Here is a 14,627-nt window from a genome sequence, read left to right as displayed (position 1 = left end):
AGTAAATACATCTTGTGGACCTTCAGGGTGTCATTAGCAAAAGTCTTTGTTTCCGGCCTGCTCACTGACCAGCATGGTTATAGCGGAGGACCAAGAATTTTGAACTGTGCTTGCATACCTTCAGTTAACATTTTTATTAAAAACAAAGAAATTAGAAATCTCATTTTCATGTTTCAGATGTAGCCTCTGTACCGAGACAAACCTTCAGTTGCTCCAGGAGCAAATGGTTTGGGTAGTGCAAAAGGGCTACACATTTATTTTGCTTTGGCAGAAGCTCTTCTTCCAATCTGTGTTAGATGAGGAAGCTAAGTGCAGGAAGGTATACCAGGAGAAAGAGGCCATCCTCAGGGATGCTCTTTCTGTCTTACAACAAAAATGAGGCTTGAAATGTTGCCTCTGTCCCATAAGAGAAATAAGCTGAAGTAAAATTTAAACAGCATTTTAACTTTCAATTTGAGAAATACACCTAGAGTGTTGCTGGAAGCCCTCCTATCAACCAAGGCCAACCTTTCTCCAGAAGCAGACTGCCGCAGCACAAGAAACGCTGGAGAATACAAGCAACTTCACAACATGGCAACCTTACAATGGTAAGGAGATGAGGGCTTCTGCAACTGTATGCATATTTAATATGAACCTATAGTTTCCACGCATTTCAGTTTTCTTTAGAAGTTGGTATATATGCAGGAATACAAGGAAATCACACCTCAGTCAATTTATGATTTTATTTTAACAAATAAAAACATTAAATGCTTTAAAAACAATTATAGGCTTTACCTCAAAAATAAAGTGTACTGGCATGGAATGGTGATTGCTAAGCACCACAGAGCAATGCACATCTAGCTGCAGTTTAGAACTTCCTTTTTTCTTTTTCTTTCTTTCAACATGCTAGTAGCTTTGAAAAAGTTGCTAACACATTTAAAAACACAAACTGGGGAAAAATGTGTATTAGGAAATGTTCATTAGAAAAGTCTACTGGTTAAATAGACATCATTTCTGTATTCAGGAGCACCCTACAGAACCAAGTTCAGCAAGTCCTTTCAACGCAATCACTTTGGGATTTGTTGCAACACTTTTTGTGGTATTGTAAGTCTTGTAAATCCCAATTAGTCTATCCGCAATTTCAAACATGTTGTTTCTCAGAGAGATGATGATGAATTGTGCATTTTTTGTTTGTTCCTAGAAATTGAAACATATTTTCAATTAGGATTTGTAATGAGCCTGGCAAAAAAACCACAATAGTTTCCCAGTTTTTTTCAAGCAGTAGTGCTAGTAATTAACAACCACCAAGACTAGTTCAATCTCTTCCATTAGAAATATATATATAAAAAATAAGTAATTGTAGCACCTTAGAGACCAACTAAGGTTGTTCTTGGTATGAGCTTTCGTGTGTATGCATACTTCAGATACACTGAGACAGAAGTCACCAGACCTTTATATATAGTGAGAAGGTGGAGAGGGGTATTACTCAGAAGGGTGGTGGGGATGGGTGATTGGCTGATAGGTGTTGTAAACCTGTTGACGACTGTTAATTACTGCAATTGGTCTTAGAGGAAAAAGCAAGGGATGAGATGGCCAAAAATAGCTTTATCATGTACAATGAGATAAGAATCCAATGTCTCTATTCAGACCAGGTCTCTCCATGGTTTTAAGTTTGGTAATAAGTTGTAATTCAACAACTTCTCTTTCCAGTCTATTTCTGAAATTCTTTTGTAATATGACAGCTACTTTGAGATCTTGTATAGAATGTCCTGGGAGACTGAAGTGTTCTCCTACTGGTTTCTCTCTCTTGTGATTCCTGATGTCAGATTTATGTCCAGTAGGAGAACACTTCAGTCTCCCAGGACATTCTATATAAGATCTCAAAGACCAATTGCAGTTGTTAACAGTCGTCAACAGGTTTACCTGTTTGTGAGCTTGTGAAAAAAGCTGTTCTGGAGTAAAGGCAAGCGCAAACTGGGGAAGGCTCCAAGCAACTAAGATGTAAATTCAAAGACTTAATGACATTTTCCTTATTTTTGTGGACAGTACTGGGACTTAACCCTTTCCTTTTGGGTAACTTCACTTCAGTCAGAGAAACACTGCTCTTCATTGACATGCACCAGAAGCAGACATACCCAAGACCTTTTCTAATTATTTTACACAAAACTAGCATTAATTTGATACTACTAAAAATGTAAAACTTGGATATTGGCTTCTGTACTACTTACGTATATGTAAAATGCTACGATGGATACGTTTTTAAAATCAAGGGCTGCATCAATTTCATCCATGAAGTAAAGAGGAGTTGGTTTGTAATGATGTAAAGCAAACACCAAAGCGAGCGAGCTAAGTGTCTTCTCGCCACCTGACAAGTTGAAAATCTTCTTCCAGCTTTTCTTTGGTGGACGAACACTGAAAGAAAGAGGAATATATTTATGAGTTTACAATTTACAATCTCCACAACCAAGCTTTTAAGCAGTGCTAAGCAGGTTAGAAGTATATGCTATATACATTATCTCAGTAATTTTACAACAGTGCTGTTTGGTAGAGCACTATTATGCCACTTCAGTATTTCAAATTAGGATCTGCTTTATATACAAAAAACAAGTTTAGTGAATTTTATCTTAGTTCACAATCTTAACAACTATGTAGACCAGTGGGGGGGCTACAATCTTTCTTATGCTACTAAACTTTAATTTAGCATTGCATGTGAGTCAGCCAAGTTTGGTTAATTCTGCAGTCAAAATTTAATGAGCATAAATATACCACATATAAGTGGTAAAAGGACCATCAAAATACCTTCAAGATATTTACAGAAAATACCTACCTGAACATGATTCCTTCAGAGAAAGGATCCAGACTATCTACAAGCTCCAGTTCAGCATCTCCTCCCAATGTAAGCATTTGGTAGTTTTCCTTTAGTTTATTTGTTATTACATTAAATCCTGCCATAAATTCATGAAGCCTTTGTTTTCTAAGATCTTCTTCAGCTTCCCTAAATTTGTCTCTCATATTGGTTATTTCATCCAACTCTGCCACACGTTTCAAGTACAGTTCCTCCTAAAAATTGAAAATGTGCATATTCGATATGACTCCTAAGTGTTTCTGTTAAGGATCAGATAGATTTAAGTACAAAATTCTATTTATCCAGAATTTTAATATACAAAAGAAATTCTAAGTTTCTGTTGCCATTGTGAACAGTGTTAGAAACTGAGATATGAAAGCTAGGAGCTAAATGACACCTTAAACATGGGTTATGGGTGCAATAACGAAAGGTCTAGGCTCACTTTTTCAAGAACAAGAATACAAAGCTGAAAATGAACTGAGGTTAAAATATTAAGTTCATTTTTCACATGGTCTAGTCCTTCTTTAGCCCACCCCACCCCACCCCCTAATATTCTTAACAGGGTCTCTTCAGAGGGTCCAGTCTTCAGATTGTAGCTGGAAGTGGGAAGGCAGAAAAAGGTCCTCCTTTCCTTCCACTCTGCAGTTTTAATCTGAAATCTCAGGCGCAATAATGCACCCAGAACTCAGAAACTGCTCATGCTAATGAAATTCCCTGTCACAAATGTGTCTAGAACAATGGGAGTTTCGAACATTGATTATGAAGTAACTTGCTTGTATGTTTGGCACCTGTGCAAAGGAAGGACATAAGAAGGCTGTCCTAGCATTCCCCTTCCATCAATTAATGCTCCATACAAAAAGTGAGGAAGAAGAGACTTTCTGAGAAGGTATCTAGAAGTTGGGCTATACCAGGCGTAGGCAAACTGAGCCCTCCAGATGTTTTGGGACTACAATTCCCATCATCCCTGACCACTGGTCCTGTTAGCTAGGAATCATGGGAGTTGTAGGCCAAAAAAAACATCTGGAGGGCCAAGTTTGCCTATGGCAAACACAATGCACTCTCTTGGAGATCGTAGGTATGCATTCACATAACAAGCCCACAATTTCCTTTGGAAATATTTCTGGTATGGGATTCATCCAATCTCTTCCTGCTAAATCATGCAAGCTGAAGTGAGCACTTGTAAGGAATCTATAAACTTTATAATTTCCTCAGGAAGTAATGCCACTTAGCTCTTTATAAGGAGAGGTTCTCTCAATGACAAACAAGAAATACTAGTCGAACAAGCATTTCAGGTAACAGTTTTGCCACAGATCTGTAACTGCTTGTACGAATTCAAGATACTGGTTTTAAAAAGTATGATTACCTTTTTGTTATATTCAGCAATGGCACCCAAGTTTGGTTTCATTTCATGACATTGTGCTTCTAAAAGAGCTATCTGATTGGTTACAATATCCGGGTTTCTTATAGCCTCAAGTTCTTCCTGGCTGAGCACTGCAAGTTCTTCTACTTGTTCATCTTCCAGAGAATGCAGTGATATTTTTGATATCTAAAATACATTTTAAGTAATTAATGAACAAGTCATATTCACATTTCTACAGCTACACTTTAAGGAACTTTCTTGTACCTTAACTGTATGTTAATAGAACAAGTTTGCATTCTTAGTCACACACCCATCTAGAAATTGTGCATTTTTATTTGATATTTTAAGATTTATATATGTAGTCACTTTAAAGGTCTTCTGATGAAAAAGCAGCCTATTGGTAAGAAATAACTAAACAACTTTATGATTTAACAAACTTGATTTAGGCACTATCTGAGTGTGATCCAAATAAGAATAATGATCCATTTCAAGTCAGAAAACAAGACAAAAAAAATATTGGATAGTATGGAGTTTTAACTATATCAAACAGACATTGTAGCAATGCAAGGCATGTGCTCCCTATTTTACAGGATACTGCAGAAATTAAATTGTTTCTTTAAAAAAGTAAGCCAGGCTCATGCTTTGCAGACAGCAAAGTGGCTCTAGATAATAAAGAGACTGGGTGGGATATGAAAATAGTATACTCTCCAATGAGGCATAGTCTGTGACTTTTATAGTTTTTTCAGGATCTTGGTAGTTTGCTGTATGATAGATAACATGCAATATAAAAAACAAAAAAACAAAGAACCCATTCCTGCTATATTTCAGGATTAGGAAAAGCAGTAAAAAAAAGTTTTCCCCCAAAACATAATATTATAGTATTTCTTAAAATAGTAAGGTATTATAAAGTGTTTACCTCTTTTTGCCAATATTTAATCTTTGATTGATGCTCCGCAATATGACTGTCTAGCTGTTCAATTTTAAGCCTAATATTAAGAGCCTCTTTTTGAAGCAAATGCTCTTCATCTTGGATAGCTTTAATTTTCTGAAGCATAGAGTGGTGTTCCGCTTGAATCTCTGGCAAAGACTCCTAAGTAAAGATCATAGGTGGAAGTTTATTTTTTATTATTCAGTTACCGGAAAGGGTTTACATTTCTAGAGCTCCAATTTGTTCTAGATGCTAATGTCTCTTTGAAATGTGAAAAAACACAGGTAATATCCAACATCAAAATAATTGTCCAACATAACCGTTTGGAAGGTCAAATGCTGCAGGGAATGTTTTAGCATAGTGGCAGCAGGTGTTAACAAAGGGGCAGGGAGGGAGGGGGCCTCTCTGTGCAGCCTTGTGTTGAGTAGCATCAACTCAGTGACATGTGGAACACCAGCTTTTCTCACCACCTCTGAGCTTTGCAAAGGACTGGTAGTACACTAATGCCTGGAGAATGAGGGAAAAGTCAGCTTTTTTTGTACACACACCCCTTACAAACACATGTTTTTCTACTCCGAAGTGATGCATATAGAATTATTACCTGGAACAGGAAGAGTAATGCTTTTAAGTGTTAATAGTAAATTCTCTGGAGTGAACAGCGTCTCATTTTTATGCAATATGAGCGTACCTTTAAAATGATATAAATAAATTGAGCAATTGAATCATATTTTCCCTTAAATACAATTTTTGCTGGTGTTGAAGACTTGTAGTGGATTTTATTACCACATGCATTAAAACTCTACTTGTACATCACATACATTTTTAGTGTTAATACACTGTTCTGCATCTTTTAAAACACACCCTATTTAAAGAATGTAAGTTAGCATCATACATACTTCAGCTTCTTTGCTGTCATTCATAACTTTAGCAGCTTTTTCTTCTAGTGTATTCAGCTGTTCTGTTAAGTCTTGGAGGGCTTTTTTATTCTCTTCAATTTCCTTCTCAGTGTGGAGAACAGCATCTTCTGATTTATTTAGGTTTCTATCAAATACAATACAATAATAAAGTAGGTAAGAAGCCTCTACTCTACTGACATTAAAACCTTGAGTATAAATCAAATTTAAAAATGGAATATAAAACAAAATATTGACATTAGAAGACTTTGATATGATGGCCATCTTTAATTATTCAAAGGGATGTAACATTTCCATTTCAAAAATCTGTTTTCATTATGAAAAATACACACCACAGATTTTAAATTTCTATAGAGTGAAAGGACTGGAAATATAACTAACTTGCAACTTCTGTGCATTTAACTTGTGCAATTGCAGCGTTACGTGCTTGGCAGCTGGTCAGCTGAAATTGCACAAACTGAACACATGGAAGGCGGAGAATTAAAAGTTCTTTCTGCATAGGGTTCTCATGGCAGAGCTTCACAGCTCTCAGACTTGCTTATCAGGCTCTGGGAAGAAGCTTCTCAAAGCCTGGTAAGCAAGGCAGAGAACTTAAAAGCTCGCTGCCTTGCGTGGGGTGCAAGGCCTGCTCAGTGTGCCTGCTTCAGAAAGGTAGGGATGGTCATGTGGGGCTGGTTCCAAAGTTCTGACTATATGCAATTTCTGGAGACTACTCACCTACGTTTTCCTACTTTTCTATCATTTCCTGTGATACTTATTTCCTACCCCATTGTCCATGGATTTCCTGACACACTATTTCAGTGGCTAAATATAGTGGTACCTCAGATTAAGAATTTAATTCATTCTGGAGGTCCGTTCTTAACCTGAGGTACCACTTTAGCTATAGGGGCCTCCCGCTGCCACCAGAGAACAATTTCTGTTCTCATCCTGAAGCAAAGTTCTTAACCCGAGGTACTATTTCTGGGTTAGCGGAGTCTGTAACCTGAGGTACCACTGTGTATGATAACACACAACACAAGCACAGAATCTATTAGCACACAATTAACATTTTAAGAATAGAAGCCTTTATTTTAAAAAGAATCAGCTACTATGTTGCAAATCCATTACTTGATAATTTTGCTGCTTGTTTTCTTTAAACACTATAATGAAATGAGTGTCCTGTTTATTTTTTATGTTGGTTCCAAAGGATATAAAATCATTTCCATACCTATCTGCTGTCTTGATTGCCACCTGAGCTTTAGTAATAGCAGAAGAACATTGATCTATTTCCTTGTTTATCTTATCAAGATTGTCTTGATGACCTTTAAGCTTATTATTATTTATGTCAATTATGAGATTATGCAATCTCTTTATTTCTGTTTCCAATTTACCAGCCTTTACAGCAACTCTGTCATAATCTGTAAGACAAAAAAAGACAAAAAAACCACAACTTGATTAATATTTCTAGTGCTAAATATATAAACAGTATGGTATGAGCAAACTACGTGTTCAAATGTTTATATGTTGACAAGATTTATTATTGTGCAAATAAATGTATACTTAGCTATAATACAATGAGTGCATTACTTCAATTGTAATTTCCTAAACAGCATTTGTTAAATTATTTGCTTTGTAGATTGAATAGTTTTCTTACAAGGAAAATTATCTATAACTACTAGCATCAGGCTTGTTGACTAACCGGAAAGGATAGCTTTACTGAATAGAAATACAATAGACTCCAAATTATTGAATCTCTTATTTGATTTCTAGCAGATAGGAGTGAGGGGCACAAAGAGGTAGGTTCAGAAAAGTGAAGTTTTATATAGTGAGCAGACTAAAAGCTGGATCTGTGTGTACAGGTTCCCTCTCCCCACAAATGTGCCCATGGGCCAAAAAAGTGGGTGACCCCTAAAACACATCAATTATGATTCACCCTCAATTATATTTTACTGCAATGTTGACATACCTTCTTTGAAACAATGACATTTTCTCTCCATTTCTTTCTGCTTGATTTTGTCTGGAGCTGCAGCAATTACATTTCTTTCAAGTTCTTTAATCTGGATTTTTAAGTGAGCCTCTTGCTCTGACAAACTCTAAAGAACACAATTATTAATTAGTATTAATTTCATTTGTGACACTATTCCTTATGAGGCATCTAGCAGTGATTTACAACACAATAAAAACATATATAAAATATTTGCATACATAAAAATAGCTAAAACAGCCCACACCAACTAACATAATTATTTCAGGGGGGGTTTTAGACTGAAGGACTAACTCCAAGAAAGATCCTAACCTTGGACTTGGGAGACAGACCTTAACAAATAACTCTTAGATGAGAGCCTGTGCCGGTTCAGAATATAGGCAAAAGACCCCCAAGATAATTGCTGCCCACAGGCTTACCAGAAAACATTAGGTGCATTATAAGTTTTAAAGAACATTTTAATAGGGTGTACAACTTGCCTTTTGCCTTTTCTTTTTGGAGACAATTTCTCTTCCCTATCTTAAACTAGTTTGTCTGGCCTGCCTTTTCTAAAATCTGTGGGGGTTTTTTTTAAAACATTCTCTCTGGCTCAAACACTCTTTTCAAAATAACTGCTCTTAACATTCTTCCATACAATGCAGGAACAAGTATCAACAGCCAAAGCTAAACAGCCCACTTTTCTATTGCCTGTGTTTTGAACAAGTTTTAAAATACCTGAAATCCTTCACTTAAAATAGTATATTTAAAGGATAATCTCCATCAGAAGACATGACTGGTGTATCCAGAGCTAAGAGAATCATAGAGTTGGAAGAGACCACAAGGGCCATTGAGTCCAACCCCCTGCCAAGCAGGAAACACCATCAGAGCACAAGCAGTAAGGTATCGTTAGCCGAACTTATGATTACCTGAATGTTTGCACTGTACTTTCCTAACGTGTTCCTCATTTCTCTAATGCTCTGGTGCAATTTTGATATTGCTTCTTCAAGTTGCACTTTTTGTTCCTGAAACTGTGTTGCTTTTTGGAGATCCTTTTGCAGCTGAGATTCCATTTTATTTACCTAGTGGCAAGTTATAAAATGTAAAAAAAGTAATGTATATAACATGCAAATAAACCAGGGATGGGGAACCTATGTCCCTCCAGATTTTATTGGACTTCAGCTGTCAACAGCCTCAGCTAGTGAATGGACGTGGATGATGAGAGGGTTGTGTTTCAACATCTGGAGAGCCAACTGTTCTCAATACCTGACTAAAAAAGCCCCCAATTCATCAAAATATATTTCAGTGTTTATATGTCTAGACTTAATATAAGAAAAGCAAAGAGCTTTCAGAAGCAACATAGCCCCTGCTAAAGGTTGGCTGGGGGTGTTACTATAGAAGTGCATCTCTGCTACCAAGCAAGCACACCAGTCCGAGGTCGCAGGGGCCAAAATAGGGCATTCCATGAGCGACGTTCGATATGCCAGATGGAAAAGTTCCTTCATTCCCCATCATATCCACAGATTGTGCCCCTGACCACAGCCACCCTGGCACTAGATGGGTATTTTCTGTCCCACTGATTTCACTTGGCAGGTAACCAGTAAAAGATTCTTCCCACTCCTAATTAGGAATCCAGAAGGTGTTAGAGAAAGCATACTAACCTCATCTTCTGATGTTTCAACTACAACAGAGGATCCCATTCTACCCTTCATTACTTTTCCTCCACCACCAGTCATTGTACCTATGGAAGAACCAAGAACAAATTAGCAATTCTTTATTTCCCATTCAAATAAAACTTTAACCACAACTTAAAAAAAATTAAATACCTGATTGTTCTATGATTTGTCCTTGTAAAGTTACAACTCTCCATCTCTTGTTTTTCTGGAAAGCAACCCTTGTAGCCTGGTCCAGGTTATTAGCTACCAAAGTGTCACGTAATGCAAAATAAAAAGCACTGCGAACCTTCTCATCTTTAACTTTTACCATATCAAACAAACGAGGAATGTTTTCAGGAGTCTGGATTTTTCCCATGCTTTTCTCCCATACTGTCATCTGGAAGGATTAAAACCACCACAAAACCAGTAAACTAACCATCAAGAACTGCACAGGTCCTTGATATACCTCTTTAGTTTACTTTCATAGATCTTTGTTCATATTTTAATTGTTTTCAAATACTTTATTACAACAGTGCAATCATATACAGGCTTATTCAAATAAAGCTCACTGAACTCCATAGGGTTTACTCTCTAATACGTGTTTGAACCTGAAGCACCATTTTTCCCTTACGTAAATCTATGTTATGCAGATATATAACTCCTAGTATGTATTTATTCTTATATTAAAAACTGAGACTTTGTGATGTTTATTACAAACATGAGCTGTCACTAGTAAGACTATTTTAACAGGCTGTAATAAGATACTATTTATACAAATATACCTTACAGTACTTGTACCCATTATATATAAAACAGTTTTACTATTATAACCCATTTTAAAATCTAAAAAATGACACTGTAAAAACCAGCTGAACATAGTAATGTAAAAACATATCTATATGCAACTTCGACTTATTCAACTTAAAAAGTTATCTATTAAAAAAAAAGTTATTACAAACCTTGTCAAGCCCTATAAATGTTGCCACTCCAATGTTTTCCTTCTTCAAAAACTTAACACATTCTTGAGCGGTATCCATGGTGTCGACTACAATGTGATCTAACGCTCCACATGATGATGAAATTGCAACATCATACTTCTCATCTATGGCTCCCAAGTCACCCTAGTAGCAAGAAAAGAAAGAAAGCACTTAGGTTAGTAATATGAGTACCAGACATCCAGTCCTAAGCATAATTGCATGTAAGTCCCATTGGTTTTAATGGATCTCATCCCTTAACATAAAAGAACTTCTCACGTCGTTTTAATGTCCTTTCACACTGCTCCCATGATTTAGGGTAGAATTTAAGCAGAACTCTCTCCTGAAAGCTATGGGGAAAAAGATGTTAACTAAGAAATGATGGCTCAGAACAAATGCGATGGGGTAGTATCTCAAAAGGCAGTTGCTCACATTTGCATACTGTTCTTACTAATCTCTTCTTAAAGTAGCTATACTTGGGCAGAATGCATAATAGGTTCACAGGGCACTTTGGCAATCAGCATCCAGACTGGAGAAGAGACAATGAAATATTACTGTATTGGCCTGAATATAAGCCACACTTTAACTTTTCACAATTGGAATTTGGAGAAAAAATGTGCAGCTTATATTTGCGACCTTACGCCACTGGCAAAGCGGCACAGCTCCCCCACCCCACCCAGAGAGCAACGCAGCCCAGGAGCATGGGGCAACAGCGCTCAGCCCTCCCGCCGCTTCCAACCCTCCCCCGAGCTTTCGGGGGGAAGCGGCATGGCTGCCCCCCAGGAAGCAGCCCGGGAGTGTGAGGGAATGGTACCCATAGTCAGGTATTGTCTTTTTTTCTCCCCCCCCCCATGAATTTTATGTTGGGAGTCATTCTGCAAAGAAACAGTAAAGATGTTTGAACCTTTAAAAACTGTTTCTGTGAGCTTTGGGCAGATTGGGTACAGCTGGTCATGACTACAAAAGGAGGAAAAGTTGCAGTTTGAACTTTGCCTGCAAGGAAAAACACCCACAAGCTTTGTTGTTTTGTAATAAAACCTTTATTTGTTTGGTTTTACACCGGTCTTATGGTGTCATAGTTTCTGTCATCTGCCACCAGAGGAAAAACCCACTCTAACATTTTAAAGGTGCAGCTTATTTGCAGGTGTGGCTTATATTCGGGCCAATACTGTAATGTAGGTGAATGCAGAAAAAAGGTAGCTTGGTTACATCCAGAGATGCTGGACAATGCTGCTGCCCAGTATTTTTGCATGTTTCCTTGAAGACTCAGAGAGGCTGAGTAACCTTTTCTTTAATTTGGAAATCAACTTTTGTCTTGGAGAGATGATTGTGCATGCAGTCCTCTCAAAAGCTGCCTTAGCCTCTTGGGTTTACCAAGTACGACAACTTCCCCTGCTAAATATTCTCACTAACCAAGTTAGCCTGCTCAGATAAAGGAAGAGAAGAAGTACCACTGTGTATCTATCTGAAGGTTAGCTTTACATTGCCAGTGCAAGATCAGGTTGGGTAAACCTTGTAGCCCAAAGCAGAAACAGATCTTGGGGGAAGCAGGTACCTCCCATAATTAAGTCTGCGTATTCACCAAGCTCAAACAGGCCATACATTATTAATATATTAGGTGATTGAAGAGAAAAAACACCTACTTCCCTAACTATAGATCTAAGAGAAGCTGAGTGGAATGATAAACTGCCAGAAAACGTTGGTCCTATTTATGTAAACCTTCATGGCCCTTCAGGCAGCTAAAGAGTTCTAGGCCTGCTCCAAAGGGTGGCAAGGATCTGGACAGCTGGTTGCGACAACCAATTATTGTTGTCTATGGAACCTTGATAGGACTGGGCATGAAAGCTGGGTCTGCCCTCAACACTACCCTATCCTTATGAAAAACACACAAGTGTTTTACAGTGGAGACTGGAGAAAGCATTCAGCTCAGATACCCTGCAGGAAGAGGGGATAGCTACTTGGAAATGGATTTTAAACACTCTTAGGGGCACTGTCATAAATGATTCAAAGGCGGTCTCTGGAGAGCTGAGAAAACCCTGTACAGTGGTACCTTGGTTCTCAAAATTAATCCATTCCGGAAGTCTGTTCCAAAACCAAGGTGCGCTTTACCATAGAAAGCAATGTAAAACGAATTCATCTGTTCCAGACTTTTAAAAACAATCTCTAAAACAGCAATTTAACATGAATTTTACTATCTAACAAGACCACTGAGCCATAAAATGAAAGCGATAATCAATGTACTGTACTATAAAATAAATAAGACAGTATTGTAGACGATAAAAATTAAAATTACTTTTTTCCCCTTACCTGCGCTGACGATAGTCATTGTTTGGGGGGGGGGGCTTTTATCCATTTCCGCAGTCACACAATCAATCAATCAGTCAATAGCTGAACTGGCTTCCACACAGTCACAAAAACAAATTAACCGAAAAAGCCTCAAAAACAAAAACACAAAATAAATAGCAAAAACAAAAGCACCAAACTTAACCCATTCCGGAAGTCCATTTGACTTCTGAAATGTTTGAAAACCAAGGCGCAGCTTCTGATTGCTTCAGGCGCCCCGGAAACAATAGCCGACAGCCACATCTGATGTTTGGCTTCCGAAAAACGTTTGAAAACTGGAACACTTCCGGGTTTTCAGCGTTTGAGAACCAAGGTACCACTGTACAGCTCTGCATTTCAGCATAGCTCTATGAAGGAAATGTTTCAGCGACAGATATGAAATTGTAGATGAGGCCAACTAAAAAGGGATAGAAGATATAGTTGCTACGTATGTGTCTTTTGAGAGTGTTTACAAAGATCTTCCTGAAGGAAGAGAATGTCCCTAACTTTTGCTATCCAGAAATTGATCCCATTAGAACACCATACAATTCCATTAGAAGAACACCATGCAATAAAACACCTGAAGGAGACAAATTGCTAAGCTGTATTAAAGGGAAGAGGGGATGTCTGCGAACAACGCATATGCTGCAACAGGTGAATGAGAAATACAATAAAATGCACAACTAAATCTGGCCTGAGAAGAATGGGAGCTTGAGAATGATGTGACTTCTTCAAACAAGGCAGAATGCAAACTAAATTATGGGAGCTGCCTACTTCCCTCTAGTTCTATTCCTACCTTCAACCACAAAGTGGAGACATTACCCAATCTGACAACCTTTCACTGGCAATGGGAAAAAGCACAATACAGAAATGGCAAGAAAAATAAGAACTTACTAGTCTTCCATAAATTCCAGGGATTTTCCCAGACTTCATCTGTTGAAGTAAAACTTCAAGAACTCTTCCTCGACTTTTATTTATTGCCAATGAGCTTCTTGCTTCTTCTACTTTCTGACGCAGATCTTGAACATAATTCTTGATGTTTGCTTCATCTTTTACAAGTTTATTAAGATCATTCTCTTTCTTAAACGAAAAAGGCATTATTATTTTTTAATTCCAGAAGTAGTTCATTACAGAATTGAGATTTTCTAAAGAAATGGTATTCCACTAGTAACAAACTCTACTATAGAGGAACTAAGCTGGGGTTAACTTTCTGGGTTAACAGGCACTTTTAATGTCTAGGAGATGCCACCACAAATTTTCAGTCACAGACAAGCTGCCATAGAAGGCAAGCTCAATTAGAAACTGCTCTTTGGCAAACATGATGACCAGCCAGTCTTCTCCCCATCTTTGAAGCTGCAAGGCAGAGATCGACTTAGCCGTTGTGTAATGATCCCTCTGGCCCACTACTAGACTTTGAGTTGTTTCACAGCTGTGGGACCAAAATGCTTGGATAGCATTTTCCTCACAGGAATAAACTGGCAAACTGAAGCAAGAAAAATGGTGGAAATTGAATGTCATTGCCTGAATGTGCTCAGGTGACAACACCCATCCAGCAACATATCCCTGGAAAGGGCAGGCAGAAATTTGCTTGGAGAGCGGTGAGCTGGCAACTCTTTGTTTGGCCAGCAGGACCAGCCAATTATTGTAAATCCCTGAATCTACTGCTCATTGACTCACAAATAATTCTGAATATCTTTAAAAGTTTTAAGGG

General features: G+C 37.8%; 1 protein-coding gene across 3 annotated transcripts in view; it reads right to left on the bottom strand.

The window, feature by feature from the left end:
* Positions 1-708: 708 nt before the first annotated feature.
* Positions 709-14,627, bottom strand: part of SMC4 (structural maintenance of chromosomes 4) — a 38,958-nt gene continuing 25,039 nt past the window's right edge. For all 3 annotated transcript variants that reach the window (XM_053390407.1, XM_053390406.1, XM_053390405.1), the window contains exons 12-24: positions 13,811-13,996; positions 10,580-10,741; positions 9,792-10,017; positions 9,627-9,706; positions 8,895-9,047; positions 7,972-8,098; positions 7,234-7,423; positions 6,009-6,153; positions 5,101-5,274; positions 4,188-4,370; positions 2,807-3,039; positions 2,208-2,391; positions 709-1,176 (exon numbers count right to left, since the gene is read on the bottom strand). In XM_053390407.1, coding sequence (XP_053246382.1) covers positions 1,000-1,176; positions 2,208-2,391; positions 2,807-3,039; positions 4,188-4,370; positions 5,101-5,274; positions 6,009-6,153; positions 7,234-7,423; positions 7,972-8,098; positions 8,895-9,047; positions 9,627-9,706; positions 9,792-10,017; positions 10,580-10,741; positions 13,811-13,996 — 2,220 coding nt within the window. In that variant the 3' untranslated portion in view covers positions 709-999. The remainder of the gene's footprint in view (positions 1,177-2,207; positions 2,392-2,806; positions 3,040-4,187; positions 4,371-5,100; positions 5,275-6,008; positions 6,154-7,233; positions 7,424-7,971; positions 8,099-8,894; positions 9,048-9,626; positions 9,707-9,791; positions 10,018-10,579; positions 10,742-13,810; positions 13,997-14,627) is intronic.

This window comes from Podarcis raffonei, chromosome 5, assembly GCF_027172205.1.
Source record: "Podarcis raffonei isolate rPodRaf1 chromosome 5, rPodRaf1.pri, whole genome shotgun sequence".
NCBI classification, from domain to species: Eukaryota; Metazoa; Chordata; class Lepidosauria; order Squamata; family Lacertidae; genus Podarcis; species Podarcis raffonei.
Note: the sequence above shows the minus strand (reverse complement) of the source record. Positions and strands in the feature narration are given on the sequence as shown.